At 36.8% G+C, this 18,261-nt stretch overlaps 1 protein-coding gene across 1 annotated transcript; it reads left to right on the top strand.

Annotated features, from left to right (window-relative positions):
- Window positions 1–10,695: 10,695 nt before the first annotated feature.
- On the top strand, window positions 10,696–17,658 carry crlf2 (cytokine receptor like factor 2). The gene is made up of 6 exons (XM_007227862.3): window positions 10,696–10,843; window positions 12,553–12,686; window positions 13,805–13,952; window positions 14,193–14,298; window positions 14,463–14,541; window positions 14,660–17,658. The coding sequence occupies exons 1-6, from the start codon at window positions 10,762–10,764 to the stop codon at window positions 14,912–14,914; spliced, it is 804 nt and encodes a 267-aa protein (XP_007227924.3). The 5' UTR covers window positions 10,696–10,761; the 3' UTR covers window positions 14,915–17,658.
- The last annotated feature ends 603 nt before the right edge of the window (window positions 17,659–18,261 follow it).

Here is an 18,261-nt window from a genome sequence, read left to right as displayed (position 1 = left end):
CCCAGATCAAAGGCCACCGTAATTTACTGGAATGGCTGTATAACTGAGCAATCTTGTGTAACGTGAGCTGCATTGTCTGACTCGCAGCATACTGTACATGTCAGATAAATATTAAGTCATTTTCTTCAAATGCGACTCTGACAAGAATTGCCGAATTGCTTGGAATTGCCGGGTCTGCAAGTAATTATAATACTCGTGTTAAGTGCTTTGATATTAAAATGACTGCTTTAAAACCATTTACTGTCCTCAGATAGCAGGAAATCTACAACTGCTTCCACATGTCCATATTTTAGAAAACAGTGAACGTGGATAGCATGTGACATTATCTGCTTCCTCCAGAAGTAAACAGGAGGCATTTTGTTTCTTTCAGCTTCATGACTTTTAATACAGTTATTAATAATCATCTTTAAAAAAAATCACTATTTTTAAAAGAAGAATTACATCTTTTTCAATGTTTAAGCGGTGAGGATAAAGTAATTCAGAATGGTTTGGTATGAAATGTGAAATCATTGTATAGGAACACACACTCATATATTTTTTTTACATTGGTCTTGATATAGAAACTAGCTCTGAAAATACACTGACTGGTCAAAAAAAGTGGCATTGGGATTTATTCACTTTGTTTAAACACTCCTCCCATTCATATCATGCAAATGTAATGAATTGGTGAAACCTGCTGTTAACTTTCTAAGAAAAAAAAGCTGACATTTCATAGGAAACCCCCCCTACTCAGCCAGCTTATAACATTTTCCTATGTGACACTACTTCAGTTAACTCAACATTTTTTTGTTGTTGTTGCTGCTGCACATTGAGATTTTTTTATTGATGCAAAAGCTAAAACTAAACCCATGTATTTATTTAATTCTAAATTTCAACAAGCTTCTGCAATGCCACAATATTTATTTCAATCCAGTGTTGCATTAATTAAATTTTTCACCAAGATCTTGCAGCAGCATTGATGATGGTAGAGTCTGACCTCTGCACAAAGCAGCTCTTCTCCATCCAGCACATCCCAAAGATTCTCAATGAGGTTAAGATCTGGACTCTGTGTTGAACTCTCTCTCAATCCATGTGTGAAAATGGTGATCTCATGCTCCCTGAACCCTGAACTCTTTCACAATTCCAGCACCATAAATCCTGGTATTATCATCTTGGAATATGGTCGTGCCATCAGGGAAGAAAAAAATGTATCCATTGATGGAATAACCTGGTCTATATAGTATATTCAGGTAGTCAGCTGACCTCATTCTTTCAGCACATACTGTTGCTGAACCTAAACCTGCAGACCAACTGCAGCACCAACCAACCTCACATCATTTACTTAGTTAAATCTAGGTGGAGTGTTTTCTTTTGGCCAGGCAGTGTGTCTACAACACAAATATAATTAATTTATTGCTTTCATATATAAGCAGAAACATTAAATATAGTAATGCTGACAATAGTAAAAATGGTTTTATTTCTGGAGTAAAATGTTTAATGTAATTTTGGCTTATAAACCCCTGCATGTATATCTGTAAACTAACTTTCTGCACTGTAAACTGTTAAATCATTATTAAAAAATGACCTACAGTGGAAACTGTATTTATTTTGGCACAGTCTTATTATTCATAGTTGAGTTCAATAGAATACATGGAAGTGTCACATCGTTTGACAACTTCAAACACTATCAAACAAAAACAGAGCTGTCATAACAGGCCAATTCCAAAACCCCAAAACACAACATGAAACAGTCATGATTCATTTTACAGACCCAACATTTACATACAGTTATGTATGAGTAATGTAAGCCCTACCAGCCTTAGTCACAGCTGCACGCAACAGCCACTTTCGTAGAATATGGTGTTTTTCTATTTATTCGAAGATTTTTTTTTTTTGTCTTGTCTTTGAATACCCAGGATGCACCAAAACATATAGACACACATAGTACAAATAGACAGTAATAGTACTGTCTTTGTATGTGTGTTTGTGTGTGTGTGTGTGTGTGTTTGTAACATTTTTAATACTGTGTAGCCATCTTTCATTTTTTTCTTAGAGTGGTTGTATTTTTTTAATTGTAATTTATTAAAAAAAATAATCAGATTGATCACAACAATGTTATGTAATTGATGTTTAATAGAATGTAATAGAATGTTTAATATGTGAAAGAAAGAGAGACAGAGAGGTATTATATATTATATTATATTTAAAGACTTAATTTACATTTTAGAATGTGATGCTGTGTTTACATTAGTAAAAAAAAAAACAGTTAAAACGTTAAAATTTTCAGATTAATTGCATGTGTTAATCCATTATTCCATATTTGTCTTTGCTCCATGTAATACAATTGTGGTTCACCTTCATTTATGCAAAACTATCTAAACTAAGAGGAATTCTTAAAATACAAATTCATAAAATACAAAATACAAACATTAACTGGTTCAAACCAACTGTAGGTATGAAATGTCTAAAGAGGTTCCACTACATCTGTTGAAGTTTAGTCAGCACAGTCTCTTCTTTACCTGGTAGTTTATTGCTTTTTAATTCAAGTTTTCTTGTCAAAACTATGTTATAATTTATTTTCAACTGCATTGAGGCATTACACATTTAATAACTTTATGAAAACTTATGAAATGATGAAATTATTACATTTTCTGAGAAATATTGCATTGTTAGTATTGCATTGTAGCATTATGAACTTTACAATACAATTCCACGTATGCCCACTAGATAGAGCTCTTGAAAAGGAAATAGAACACACTTCCTTTTACTACGTCTTCATCCTACACACTGGATGTTTATTAAGCTTTGTATAAAAACACGTACAATCAAACCTAATGCAGAACCACTATAAAAAATATTTTATAATGCATTTCTTAATATGAATTAAATGCTAATGCTAGTATCGGTACTGTGCTTTCTGTGGTCCAGTGAATGCTCCAGTGAACCAGTGACAAGAAGACCATTAGCACTAAAATAGTTCATGACAGGCCTTTCATCCAGTGCTCTGATGACTCTTTGTTGTTATTTTGGGTTGTCCCATAAGACCACTCTCACCTAGCAGCCAGCAGCTCGCCTCACAGCAACACAAACACACATATACACACTCACCTGCATGGCCTGCTGCTACACGATCCTGCACAGAGTTCATTCACTCTCACGTCAATCTCCTTTTAGTGCTCCTCTCACCACTTCTTATCTTCCAGAAATAAAAATGTATCTCGTTCTCATAATGTGATCGTGATTCTCTGTAATGCTTGTGCCCCGATAAGTAGCTTTCAGTTATAATTTCCTTTTTATCCTTCAAGTTATGCTCTGAATCGCTACAGTGATACGGAGACGTTTTGACAGTCGTTGAAGTGCGAGATCTGAATGTGCTTCTCTGTAAATCGTGGAAGAGAATTTCTTGTCAGTCAATTATCAATCACTCCCTGACAGGTAAGCAACTAGGTCATCTCCTTTACAAGTGTCACTTCTGCTCCTTATTGCATTTATCTGTATCTGTATTTGCTGATCACAGGTCAGTTATGAGACCAGAAATGCACTCTGTGTGTGCACGCTTTTAATCTGAAAAAAAAAAGAAGCTCCTCTCACCGCAGAACAAAAGGTACATCTGCACTGATCGCACGTAAAAGATAAAACCTTGAGAAAGGTCTCAAATCCTTTGCCAGGGAAAGGAAGCAGTGGTTGATGTGGTTGTGTTAAAGACAAACATGTTTTCGTTAAAAAGTCAGTTTCCTTTGACCACAGAGACTTCAGTGAGATCGAAGAGATGACCTACATGAATAATTAACTAATCATGTCCTGGTCAAATGCAATGTGGCACTGAATTTAGTCTATATATTCAATATATTCATATATTTATGAATGAAAAAGGTTGCTCTATTGTTGTAGGATGCAGAGTGCATGTGCAATCTACACTATTTAAAAATATATAGAATTATTCTTTAAATGATTCGTTGCCAAATGAAATGATGCCAACAAAAATCTCTGACTTTGATGTAATTGGTCTTCACCAATTTAAAGCATAAAAAAAGCATGTTTTTAGATTTTACAGCTTTCCATAAAAACAAAAGTGGTTCTTCTATGGCTTTGCTCATTGATAATAGTGCATACTGTAGGTAGAGTATCAAGCGAAAAATGTTAGACTCAATGCTCATTTATTTATTGAGGAAAAAAATCCAATATTACACATCTGTGAGTGGTAAAAAAAAAATAAACTTTAGGATAAGGAGATAAATTAAAGATGAAATTAGAGGTCAAGTGTCTTCAATCAGTGGGATGACAATCAGGTTCACCCTATTTGATTTAACGAACAGAGATCTATCAGATATATTGTTGATCTTCACAACATGTTTTTGGAAGTGTGTCATGCCACGAACAAAGGAGATTTCTGAAGAGCTCAGAAAAAAGTTTGTTAATTCTCATTTGACTGGTTTTCAGACTGGAAAACCATCTTTAAAGAGTTTGAACTCCACCAATGCACAGTCAGACAAATGGTGTACAAATTGAAAAAAATCAGCACCATTGTTACACTACCCAGGAATGTTAAACCAACAAAGATCATGCCAAGGACAAGACATGTAATAGTCTGCAAGGGCACAAAGGAACCCAAGGTAACTTCTAAGCAACTGAAGGGCTTTCCGTGATACCCTTCCACAAACTTGTGTTGTAAAGATCAGTCTTTGGTGGATCCCTGTTTCTTCTTCTTCTTCAAAAAAAAAAAAAAACAAAAAAAAAAAACAGGGCATCGCTCACATTGACTTAAAACACCTGGCTCTAATTTACAAACAAACTGCTAATCTGCTAATCCTAAAGATTTGCATTTTACTTTTGCTACTCATGGTTATCAATAATATTAGACTATTTTCCGCCACTCTATATCAACAGATTTTCTGTTGAACTGGAAGATCTAACCCATGTGAACAAAGACGATTTAAGCAAAATGAATAAAACATTTTAAGCATTCAGTTTCAGATTTGTGGGTCTTCAATCTTTGGAGTGATGGAGCTCCAATATTTAACACCCAAAATTTTTGGGATTGTTTGAAGAGCTTGGATCCAGTGAGCTTTGTGATCCAGATCTTGCATCAAACATCAGCACTTGATTTTAATAATGCTCTAGCTGGTGGCTGAGTGCAATCAAACACTGACAATAACAGTGATCCAATGTCTAGTGTAAATCTAGTGCTGATGCTTCTGCAATGTCAAAGGGGGACAAAGTCCCAGATAATATTTTATTTTTTTATTAGACACATGGGATAAGTGGGTTATTTACAAACCTGCAGATGTAGAATGTATTGTATGCATTATTGCACTTATGCAGATGTAAAAACCGCTTACATTTAAGTCAGTCAAAGCATATTATATGAATGTGCATTAAACACTTAGTCAAAGTGCAGGTTGAATGTAAGTCAAACAGCAAAGGCAAACAAACACTCGCATTATTGTTCCTAGCTCTGCTTCTTTGATCATGGTTTTGGCCTCAAACTGCTGACGTGTTGGAAGTGCCATGTCACTGCCTGGCACCGTGGCACTCATCAGAGAGTGGCGCACTCCGAACGCAATCAGGTGATGGCCTCCTCCTCTTGTAGAGGACTACCCCTCCACCTTCACGCACCATTTCGCTGAACCTCTCTCCACCAACAATATCAATCAATTCTCCAACATCAGAAGGGGCTGAAGAACAACTTAGAAATCATATGCATCTCCTGCTGCTCCCATGGCAGCCGTGTTGACTTTACTGTAGCGTTTCTTTGATCCCGCCGTGCTTTGATTCACTTTTCTCTCACCCTTTTAGCTAAACATATCATTGGAATTTCACTCTTTGTTCCTGACAGGCCTTGTCTTAGCTCGACTTCTCCGCAGACATGTAGCCCTTCCCAGAGGAGGAGCCATACACTGTAGCCGGTGAGGAATTGAGCTTTTCTCAAAGACTTCTCTTGATTCTTTGACTCTGCCTTTCCCTTTCACTCTGTGTCCTGACCTCTCCAGACTGGACAGGCGTTTCGTCCTCTCACCCGCTGGACTGCCTCAGATTGCTTGCCGTGGTCAGTGTGTTTTCAGCGGATGGTGATGAATACTGAACGCTGTCTGACAAAATCCATCTCGCGAGATGCAGCTTTAAAAGATGTTTTCAACATAAAACTGTTTTGTGATAAAAAAGGGTAGAAGCCAAGAAGGGGCTGCAGTGATTGTAGATGTGAGTCTAGGGCTGAAGAAGAAAGAAGAAAGATATAGTATGCCGTGTTCAGGGCCCAGTTTTCCAAAAGCATCTTTGTGTTAATATCTGCTTCACTGACCAGCTTGGCCATTTAAAAACTTACAAGGCTTGAGCCCAGATACTTTAACGTGTACCTATTGCATGCAGACAGCTGGTATTATCAGTATGGAAAAGCTGCGCCAATAGTATGAAAAACTCAGCATGACCTCAGCATTGGAATGTACAGCAGTGAAACTTGTATTTTTTTTATAATATTGGGGATAAGCTGGCAAGCCTGAACTACACATCCCCGCAACACCATAGCAGCCATACCTCAACAACCTAGCAGAGTCTTGGCAACACCATAGCAGCTGCACCGCCCACATCATAGCAGTGTCGCAGCAACACCACAGTAGCCACACCAGAAACAGTGTAGCAGTGTCCCAGCAACACCATAGAAGCCACACTGGCAATAGCGTAGCAGTGTCCTGGCAACGCCATAATAGCCACACCAGCAACAGCTTAGCAGTCTCCCGGTAACAGCATAGCAGCTCCCCGACGACACCATTGCAGCCGCACCTCAACAGCATAGCAGCGGCACCTCAACAGCATAGCAGCCGCACCAGCAACATCACCTCAACAGCATAGCACTGTCCAGGCAACAGCATAACAGTGTCCAGGCAACAGAGTAGCAATGTCCCAGCAACACCATAGCAGCCACACCAACAACACATAGTGTCCCAGCAACACCATAGCTGCTGCACCTCAACACCATAGCAGCCGCACCAGCAACAATGTAGCAGTGTCCCGGCAACAGCATAGCATCTGCACTGGCAACACCATAGCAGCCGCACCAGCAACAATGTAGCAGCGCCACCTATAAATAGATGTTTTTGTTTTGCCTTTTGAATGTGTATAGGAGCAGTAGAAACCCAAGTGGAATTACAAGAAAAAAATGCAAAAAGTGAGTTTTGCATAATATGTGCCCACTATAAAGTTAAGATGGTGTGTGCTTTTATTAACAGCCAATCGCCACTGGAAAGTCTGCACTCAGCACCATGCTCACTGGAAAACTGTTCAACACTGTAGGTGCAGACTTTTACTTTTTACTTACCCCCCTGGTCTGTTCATTGGTCTTGATTAGCAAAACATTTTCTTACATGGACTTTTAACACAAATAGCCTCAGTTTATATATCAGAAAATACATGATGTTCCACCATCATGCTATCATGAGTGCTGTCCCTATAATGGGACTCCCCCTAAGATCACACTGATATACTTCTGAAGTAATAGCGATACTATCATTCTGCTTCTCACATCCTCTCTATGGAGAAAAGTGACTAGGTGATGAGAGCCATTTTTTAAGTACAGTTTTAATAGACTTTCAACAGTTGGTCACATATTTCTCTGAATCACATTAAATGATATACATTAAATGGCATTGTTCTGAGAAACGGGAGATGCAACACCATCCTCCTCACCCAGAAAGAGAGAGCAAATAGGTTTACTTTCAGGTTGAAGTTAATTGAACTCATTTTATTTAGTTGTACTGGCTGGTAAGTTTACTCAACATGTTAATACTAGTTAATCTGACTAAATACAAAAATATTTAGTAGTAGTATAGTAGTATTACATGTGATTAGCCTAGTGCTCTTTTATAAATAATTACTATAAATATTTTTTTTTTGGTGATTACAGATGAGTACATATTTGACTCTCAAATGCCAGAAAAAATAAAATTGCATAGCTCTGTGCAGAGGACTATCTGGTCAATCGTCTGCTAGCAGCTCAGTGCTGGTTTGGTAGACTGTGGTAAGGTTTTTAGAAAAACCTCTGATCTGCCAGGTTGATAAAATAGGTAAAGCATAAATGAGTTTTGTTATGAATATAAAAAACTCAATGGAACAGCGTTAGAGAATGTCAACTAAAAATGTTTAAAATAAATTAATAGTAAGTAATTTCTACCATGTTTGAACCATTTCCCACTTCATACTGCCTCTGAAATTATTGATGAAAATATTTCACACACTCAAATACCACCTCCAAGTCAGGTTATCCCAAAAACGTATCAACATCCAGCGATGTTGAGGTCTGGACTCTGGGGCAGTGTGTGTATCCATTCCTGTGAGAACATCAGCAGCTTATTTGTTTGATCTTCAACTGATCTTTTTTTTACCTGTTTGTTTTTCTCAGTAAGACCTTCTAGATCAGCCACAAGTTCTTTCAGACACACAGCACTGACTCTTCTTTCCACAGCGGAAGGATGGTCAGATACATGTTTTCAGATTTGAAGCCAGTATATCTTGATTTGCACCTCTCTCTTAAAGATGAAAGCGTAAAGGTCTCTCTATCTAACTAGGGCATCACACAGTCAGCCCTTATTTCTTCTTTATGTAACTGAATTATCTATTATTGCCTTTTTAATCTTCTGAAGAGTGATCAACAGAAACACTTTTAAAAAGGGTACATTAATTACTTAACGTCTGTTTTGACGAAAAAATGAATAATCATCTAATAATCAAACAAGAACAATTATAATAGCTGAACACACCTAATATAACATTTGTTTTCTCAGAATTCTTCAAATCCTGCTAATAATTAAGTCTCAGAAGGATTTACATATATATAATGTATATACAGCTTTGGACAAAAAAAGAGACCACTTAAAATGATGAGTCTGATTAGACACTGGGTCTAAGAAGCTACTTTTGGGTAGTGTACCTCTTAGTGAGAGATTGTTGATTGTTAGACGTGCCTATATAATGTAATTTAAAGACATATTGCTCAGTTGACTGACTTTGAGATACTTTGAGCATAAAGACATTATGAAGAGCAGTTTAAATCTGCCTGTGCTGTGAAATGACACACTTGCTATTAAGTGTATCAACAAAAGAAATTAAGAAATGTTAGAAAAAAAAAAAAAACATTTTGGTGCTTTATTGAACCTTTGATTGTTGACTCATATTTTATTTGATGTTGCAATAGATGTAACACAAGCTCCCACCATAGACACTGCCCTCAGCCCAGCCACAAACACACACACACACACACACACACACACACACACACCTCCACTACCACAGAGTCACAGAGCGTGTGTTTACTGGCAGGTTGGGAAGCACAGGGTCGAACTACAGATGAATGATTAAAATGTCAACATTTGGGGATTTATTCACTTCATTTAAACACTCCTCCCATTCATATCATGCAAATGTAATGAATTGGTGAAACCTGCTGTTAACTTTCTAAGAAAAAAAAGCTGACATTTCATAGGAAACCCCCCCTACTCAGCGAGCTTATAACATTTGCCTATGTGACACTACTTCAGTTAACTGAATTTTTTTGTTGTTGCTGCTGCGCTTGTTTTCCTTCAGAGATTTTTTTATTGATGCAAAAGCTAAAACTAAATCCATGTATTTATTTAATTAAAAATTTCAACAAGCTTCTGCAATGTCACAAGATTTATTTCAATCCAGAGTTGCATAAATTTTTCACCAAGATCTTGCAGCAGCATTGATGATGGTAGAGCCTGACCGCTCATAAAGTCTTCTCCATCCAGCACATCCCAATGAGGTTAAGATCTGGACTCTGTGGTGAACTCTCTCAATCCATGTGTGAAAATGATGGTCTCATGCTCCCTGTACTCTTTCACAATTCCAGATTGTCATCTTGAAATATGCCCGTGCCATCAGGGAACAAAAAAAATAAATTGATGGAAAAACCTGGTCTATATTCAGTATATTCAGGTAGTCAGCTGCAGCAGATCTGCAAGCAGATCATTTGCTTAGTTAAATCCAGGGGGGTGAGATGATCTTACTCCAATCCTCTACAATCAAATTCTTATGATCTTTTGCAAACTTTATCCTGGCTCTTCTTTGCTTCTCATTGAAGAAGGGCCTGTTGCTAGCTTGATTTCCACCTCTAGGAGATTGTTTTGAACTTTTCCTTCCATGCACTTCACCCCAGCTCCCATTTGCCATTCTTTTTATAGGTCACTTGATGTCATCCTGCGGTTGCTGACTGACATTTAAATAAGTTGACGGTCAAGCTCCAGACCTGAACCTCATTGAAAAACATCTGAACGTAATCATGTCAGATGTGGGCTGGATGGTCACAAGCCATCAAATGTGCCAGGAGTGGAATAAGGTCGCCCAAAAGCAGTGTGAAAGACTTGGAGAGAATGGAGAGCATTCCAAAATGTATGAAAGCTGTGATTAAAAAGCAGGGTAACTGGTTTATGAACTCTTAAAACATTAGCATTGTTGTTACTAAATGAGTATTAACTGATTTTCTTAGCACTATTTAAGGTTTGAAAGCTCTGAGTCTTTTTCATTATTTTGACAATTTCTCATTTTCAGCAAGAATGGGAGAAATGTTGTCAGTGGTTTATAGAATAAAACCACAATATTCATTTGACTCAAATATATACCTATAGAATTTGGGCATGAGCTGTGCAGAAAGTCATCCCGTAAAGAGGTTACAGCTGTAGGTGTAGAGGAAGGAAGTGATAGTGTGAATGCAGAGATGGTTTAGTGGTGGTGATACTGAAACACCTCACTGAATGACTGAGAAGAGGACCAGTCATGAAGTGCTGGAACTGCAGAGTGCTGCTAGTCCTGTCTGGGGTCTTTTGCTTTCGAGCCAGGGTAGAAAGTTCTTCAGTAGGTGAGTGTTCTCATGATATTTTTTTTTTCATTACATTTTAATTTCAGATTGTTCATTTTTTATTTATATATATCATTCATAACATTCATACTGTTGTTTGGGAATGGGTATATGAAGACAGATGATACAGATTGAATTGAATATTTGTGTTAAGTCTACATAAGATTCATGGTTATGTATTATTAAACCTTAGAACTGTTCACAACTCTACCCTTATGAATTGGATACATCCCAAATATAAAAAAATATATCTTTCCAAGAAACTTTGTAAACAGGTTTTGAGAAGAATGTTCTCTTTATTGTTAAATATTACCTACTAAAAATACTCTGTTAATTGAGAGGCTGTGGACCAACTGAATGAAATATTTGTTCTAATAGACAACATAGTTATATAATTATATATATAACAGTAAGTTAATACAAGCATTAACTCGTACCTATATATAGTTTCTGTATCTGGTTTACACAGATTTTCAGACACAGGCACATGCTCCGTGCCGCAGTCACAGGTAGCAGTGATAAGATTAGGTGCATCATGGCAAGTGTGCTGAATGAGGAACCACATCTAAGGATGTTGGAGATTTCGAGCTACTGTGGGTACGCTGTGCAGAAAGGAAAAAAAAATAAATACGTGTATTACAGCTTGATGAACCACTATGATTACTGTCAGGTCCAAAATATATAGCCAATGACTCATTTTTTGTCATTTTGCTTCTGGTAATGGAAATGTGATTAACAGATCAGGATTTTTGTCAATTGTCTGCCTGATATTACATCTATAAATCTTGAGGATTTCTATTTAAGCATTACATAAAAAACTTTCATGTTTGATAAGGAACATTACTGAAAATCATAACTGCAATTGTAATAGAAAATATAAAAAAAACATGTTTAAGTAAATCTGCTAATGTCAAAATATAATGGATAAAATCATAAAATTAGCTCTTTCCTGAACTTAATTTTAAAATAAATATTTTCCATGAATACAAATCAAACAGTTCATGTTCTCCAAACCTTTAGGTTTGTAATGTTGTTTTTACGTCTATTTTCAAACCTGCAGAATTTGGGTTGATTCCTGTTACTGATCTGGAATTATTAAGTGGAGTAGAGAAAAAATACAGGCTTCTCCAAGTGTTTTCAGAATGGAAATAAGTTATTTTACTGCAGAGAAAAAACTGGGTTTGTATCAGCTACACCTGTAGCCCGTATACAGAACTAGGCATTTTAAGCGGTAAAGTGTAAACTTTCAGTTTTTACATAGTACTTTAGTATTTTTATAGGCTCAAAAATAATAAAAAATATTTGAGGTGTAGTTTCACGGATAGGTGTGAACAGTTTCCTCATTGTTTCATGATAAATAAGGAGATAACAGGTTTGGTATTGATTGGTTGTTTTTGCGTGTTAAATTTGGTGGCTGTTCTGGGAACTCTTAATATGTAGTCCAAAGACACGAAGGTTATTATTAGACTGAAAAAAAAAAACCCACAAAATAAAATCACAGAGATAGCACTCTAAAAAATTTCAAAATTAAAAACTAAAAGATTTCAAATTAATAATTTAATAATAATATGTGCTGGGAAGCTCAGCAAAACCAGACCTCATTCACAAGATAGCACCATACAACTTATACATGTCACAATTTATACAAAATATTGTCACAATGTTTATTTGTTGTATTAAAATTAATATTGATATTTTTATGAATCCAGGCTCCATTAATATGAAGATTACCAACACGTCAAGTACAATAAATGTGACATGGGAGCCGCCAGATAAGTCCAAGAACCCCTTGTGCTACAGGAGTAATTTGCAGTACAGGAGCCACTGTGACTCATCCTGGCAGGTATGTTTTCTTTATACAGGAATGATATGCACGATATAGAATATTATGACCTACAGAGCATCTATATAGAGTTTTTAGAATTTTACAATTTCATGAAAAACATTTTATCCACAATTTTAGGAATAGTTTTTTTGCAGGTTGTTGAATATCTCTCCATATTTTCTTCTGATAGACTCTGCATGCGTATAAAGAGTTTATTGCTAATTGCTCTTATTGTTTTTTTTATTGGTACCACTTATTTTTGCAGCCTTTTTTATTGCCCTGTCATCTTTTAAAGACTTCTAAATTAGTTGCTTGAATGTTTTGCATGAAATGGTAAAATGTCTCACTTTCAGCATTTGATGTGTGTTCTATGATATATTATGAATAAAATAAGGATCTATGAGCTTTAAAAAGCATGGCATTCAACTTTTTTAGCCAGGTTCTTTGGGTTGCCTCAATATTTAATCTGCTTTAGGTGCTAGTTTGGATTTTTGGTAACACTTTACTTGGATGGTCCATTTTATGGCCTTGTTGATGCTCAACTGACATTCAACTAACACTAAATAAAAGGTCCATTACATTTAACTTAAGCCTATGTTGAATGTAAACGATTCAAAATAGAATCTAACCCTACACCTAACCCTAACCTTAACCCTTAATCAACCATAAAATCTAACCCTACACCTAACCCTTACCCTAACGTTAACCTAAACTTAAAATCTAACCCTAAACCCAATCCTAAAATATTAATTGGGTTAGAGTTGAATGTAGGGTTACATTCAATAGAGAATCATTTACTCTCACCTTTTAGTTCATTTGCATTTAATAGACATGTAGTTGAATGTTAGTTGAATGTCAGTTGAGCATCAAATGGACCATCCAAGTAAAGTGTTACCGATTTTTTTTTTTACTTAGTATTTCTGCCATGGTGAAGAATGATTTTACCAGGGAAAACATTTATACAATCAAATAGTCATTTGAGCTGTCATGTTTTTAATCATTACCTTTAAAAAAGAATCCTTAAATGACAGATTTTTACAGTTTATAATTTTAATAAAGAACTTTTTCCATCTCAGAACATATCTAAGAACACAAACATTAAAAGCTTGATTTTCCTGATGGTGTCTTTTTTACAGAACTTTAAAAACATTGCAGGGTTCCGCTTTGTGCTGCCTGCTCCAGACATGAAGAAGAATTATGTTTTCAAAATAAGAACAAGGCTGGAGTGTGTCAATGAGAAATGGAGCGAATGGAGTCCAGAGAAATACTGGAAGAATGACACAGGTAAAGATGTTCATCATGCCACCTTGCTCTGAGCAAAGGAATTGTATTAAGTTACTGAACATGTTTTATACAACCAAAATAATAATAATAATTGTTGCCCTGACTTGTGCTAAGGCTTTTTACTCAAATAGCTGGTTAAAATAGTCACCTAAAGATTTTAAGTTTAAATTTACAGTGATGTAAACCAGCTAGGTACCAACTAAACACACTAAACATTACACAAATTATTATTTTTTTAAGTTCCCTGCTCTGCAGACACATCCGCAGTTAGCATCAAGGACTACGTGTTGGTAACTGTGCTGCCGGTGGTGTTTTTACTGATTCTCTATGCAGCAACACAGAAGCGGTAAGTATCAAACTTACCTCTTTTCAACCCCCTTCTACAAAACTATTTAACCGTCAGTCTCGTTTTGTGTTTTTTTTTTTCTTGAACGTGAACTAAGTTTGAGAAGAGCCGACTGTTCAAAAAGAGTAGGCCTGTGTGTTGATGTGATAAATTTCTTCTCAAAGGATAAGAAGACTTGTCCTTCCTATAATTCCAGATCCAAAAAACACCCAGGAGAGCATCCTAAATATTGAGCAGTTTCAGGTATGTCCAGAACAGACCTCGATCTGGCCTTAAGCATCTCAAATCAGCATGTGTTCCAAGTTGTTGTTGTTGTGAGTCACTCTTTTTGTACTCTTTTCTATTTCTCTTCCTCTTAAAGTGGTTCACCAGCTTCTCACAGGAGTGTGAGGAATGTGAAATGGTAGAAATTGAGCTGGTCCCCCAGTCAGAGGAGGAGGAGAGTGAAATGACTGATGAACTGTCACCACAGAAACCTACAGATACTGTCCCAGAAAGCCATGACCTAGACCCTACCACAAATACCAGCCTGTACTTTGCTTACCCGTCTGATTCACCTGAGGACAGCGAGGCTCCACAGTGCTTACACGCCATGCCCGGCTACATTACCATTTAGATACAGTGTTCCAAATTACACTATATGGACAAGAGTGTTGGGACAGCTGCCCATTCTTAAAAGTGTGCCAGAGAACACCTAGACAAAGGACACCAGGACTTCTGGAACAATGTGCTTTGAACAGATGAGTACGATTTGAGTACAGTTACAGAAGACATGTTTGTCACGAACCACTAAAAACTGTTCAAAGAATCCATGCTTACTGTAAAGCATGGAAGGTGTAAATGTCATCATCTGGCAAGCTCTTCATCATAGAATCTACATCAAGAATTACTCACTGTATCAGAGGGGGCTTGAGGAAAATGTTACATCATTCATATTCCTGAACACTGAAGGTGAAGCATCACACAGCTGAAAGAATTCTGCATGGAGGAGTAGGAAAAAACTTTATCTCGATGTCAGACAGATGGTTATAGGAAACATCTAATTAAGATTATTATGACCAAAGATGGAAAATTCCAGCTATATGGGCATATGGTGTCCTAACTTTTTTTCCTACAAAATGGATAATTACTGTTTATTAATTGTATAACCTCTCATACACCATGAATTGTATTGCACCTAAGGCTTATTATTTGGGTGGCAAGGTGGCGCCACTGGTGGTGCATATGAAACCGCATCAGGGGCCTGGGATTGTGGGTTTGGTTTCTGCTCTGGTTACAGTGAAGAGTTTGGTGTGTTCTTTCTGTGTTTGTGTGGACTTTCTAGTGGGTGCTCCAGTGGTAGGTAAAGTGGCCATGCTAAACCGGCCCCTATATATAATTGTGTGAGTTAATGGTTAAGCTAGTAAATTAAAAGGGTAATTTAATCATATTTTAAGAAAATAATGAATAGTACCTAATAGTACATGTACATTAAACTCAACAATTTAACAACAATTGCTATATTTTTGTTGCATGTCATGCATTTGAGAAATCAACAAAACACAAAGCTTTCCACTGAACCAACCACTAACAATAGCAACTTTAACAACAGTTATTACTCTAGCATTGTTACTATAGCAAAGATAATGTAACAACGTCACTCATGAGCACCTTAGAAGACCTGATTTGCACCACTATAGGCCTGTGTGTAATACTGATACCGGACAAAGGAGGGCACTCTGACTATTCTAAAGACTGCCCTGCATAGACAAGGCATATCAAAGGCAGCAAGGAGCAAGCTCCCTCAGCATCAAAGCCCACCGTAAAAGGAGGATGTAGGTTAATTTGAAGGCTGATTTAAAAGATTAATGCGTAGCTGCCTGCATAATAGATGTGTAGTTTCAGTGTGACGCCATCACAAAGCCAGGGCACTGAGAATCTGCTCCTGCCACGTGCTCCTTACAGCCGTGATTGATGATGAGGGACAGAAGGAAAACAAACAGGAGCAGGAGAGGATCATTCAAACCCTCATTAAGAGACGCGTTCGTGAAGTTAAAGACTCTGATATGCGGACGGACAGACGGACGGATGATAACAAACACTCACGCCCAGTTCACACCTGTTTAAGTCTTCACAGATTGACCAGTGTTTCCTTCACACTCGGCTTTTGTTTAGGCCACGCCGGTAGCATGGCTGCTTCCTCGCAGCGCACAGAGTCCATATTCCAGCCATATGAGGTGAAGAGAAAACCTTCTGTAAACACTTTTTCACTCAGCCGTGAAAACAATTTCGGATGTTTAATTAGGCCTATAAGCATTTTTGGGTTTATGACATTAACAAGCCATGCGTTGTTTATAGGATAATTTGGGGTCTTTCAATTAAGTTTATTTGCTTTCTGTTTTCCACACTGCATAAATGAAACACTCCATCTGCGCACATGGAGACTTTCTGCCAAAACTCTGAGCCTGAGGCTGATCCAGATCATATTCTGACTTCAGGTATTAGAGATGTTCCAACTTTTATTTTTTCTAGAAGTCAGACATAATGAGAAAGTGATCATCAAGATAGATTAACCCCTAGTGCCCTGAGGCGTCTGAGGCATCAAAATCCCCATCACTTTGTATAATAATGTAATAGACATTCAAATTACCAGGTTGAAGTTACTCAGATCTGCAGCTTGTTTGCTTTAATGTTACAGGCCTTTTCAAATCAGATTTGAGTACATTTCTTATCGTTGTTGTCCAATGAAAACTTTCTTTATTTTTTGTACTTTTTTAGTTTATTACACAATTTAAGAAACACACACACTGTCACAATTTCTTCAATAATAGACCAAAAAACTCTCCTCAGAAAATTACCTGAAATAAACTTATTTTATATTGACTTCCATTGAAAGCTAAGAAGGTTCCATCTCTCTACTTAAAAGTTGCTCTTTTAGAGACACATTTTTTATTGGACCTTGACGATATGTGGTCATAGATTGGTCCTCATAAGCACCTGCATCACACAGAATGAGCATATTCACAACAAGTTATGCTTCCTGTTGTTTTAGTTAATGAATAGCTATTAAATATATAATTTTTCTGACACAACAATAAACAGAACAACAGCGGGGTGTTGAAATACGGCAAAACATTGGCAGCACAGCAAAAGGAGACATGCATAAATGTAACAATGTGCACATATGTGCAATTTCAGGTATTTCACAATACAGACGGACACAGGTCAATGTGAACCAAATAATCAGAATTGTTAAGTGATCAGAGGCTTGTTTTGTGAAGCTTAGAGTAAGAGTTTAGAGTTCTCCTCCAAGTGTGTTTGGCTGTCCAGTTAGAAAGAGATGCATGTAGTTATAATGTATAAAATATATAAAATACTATTTTACATACAGTATTAATGATGAATGGATCTTTCAAAATGCTCTAGATTTAATAAAATATCTTTCTTAAAAACACAAAATTTATTTTTTCTTTGTCTTCTAAAGTTTCTGTTTGGAGTTTGAGGTTTAAGCTTGAGTTTTTTCTTCTTGCTCTGAAATGCTACACTAGTGGGAGTTCATGGAATATTCCTTTAATTTTATTTATTTTATATCAAAACGTGAGTGTCTTAGGTTTCGTAGATCTTGCATTGCAAGCTCCACAAGCATGGTCTTTCAGAAGATACCTTTCTGAAGCTGCAACAAGCAAAGACATCGAGTTCTGAAGAAACAGCGCCATGAGGCTGATCATTTTCCTCCATATAAGAGCTCTTCATATCACACTGATATATGCTGTTGAGGGTTAAAAAAGTGTAAGACGATAAAAATATTCTTTGAAAACAGCATGACAAAATTTCGACCAAATTTTCAGTTGTATGTGGCAGGTGTTTTTCTGAGATCAGATAGAGGTAGAAAGTGGGCGTTTTCGCAGTAGGTTGCATGACTTGTGAACTAAGTGCATCTTACTTGTGCTCCATACAAGCCGTGCCTTGTAATTTCACTACACA

This window comes from Astyanax mexicanus, chromosome 11, assembly GCF_023375975.1.
Source record: "Astyanax mexicanus isolate ESR-SI-001 chromosome 11, AstMex3_surface, whole genome shotgun sequence".
Lineage (NCBI taxonomy): Eukaryota > Metazoa > Chordata > Actinopteri > Characiformes > Acestrorhamphidae > Astyanax > Astyanax mexicanus.
Note: the sequence above shows the minus strand (reverse complement) of the source record. Positions and strands in the feature narration are given on the sequence as shown.

Bases quoted from the DNA above. Each gene is read 5' to 3' on its own strand.
- crlf2 (XM_007227862.3), top strand. From the start codon at position 10,762: ATGAAGTGCTGGAACTGCAGAGTGCTGCTAGTCCTGTCTGGGGTCTTT. The intron at 13,953-14,192 runs GTAAAGATGTTC...TATTTTTTTAAG, and splicing joins ATACTGGAAGAATGACACAG to TTCCCTGCTCTGCAGACACA. The intron at 14,299-14,462 runs GTAAGTATCAAA...TTCTTCTCAAAG, and splicing joins TATGCAGCAACACAGAAGCG to GATAAGAAGACTTGTCCTTC.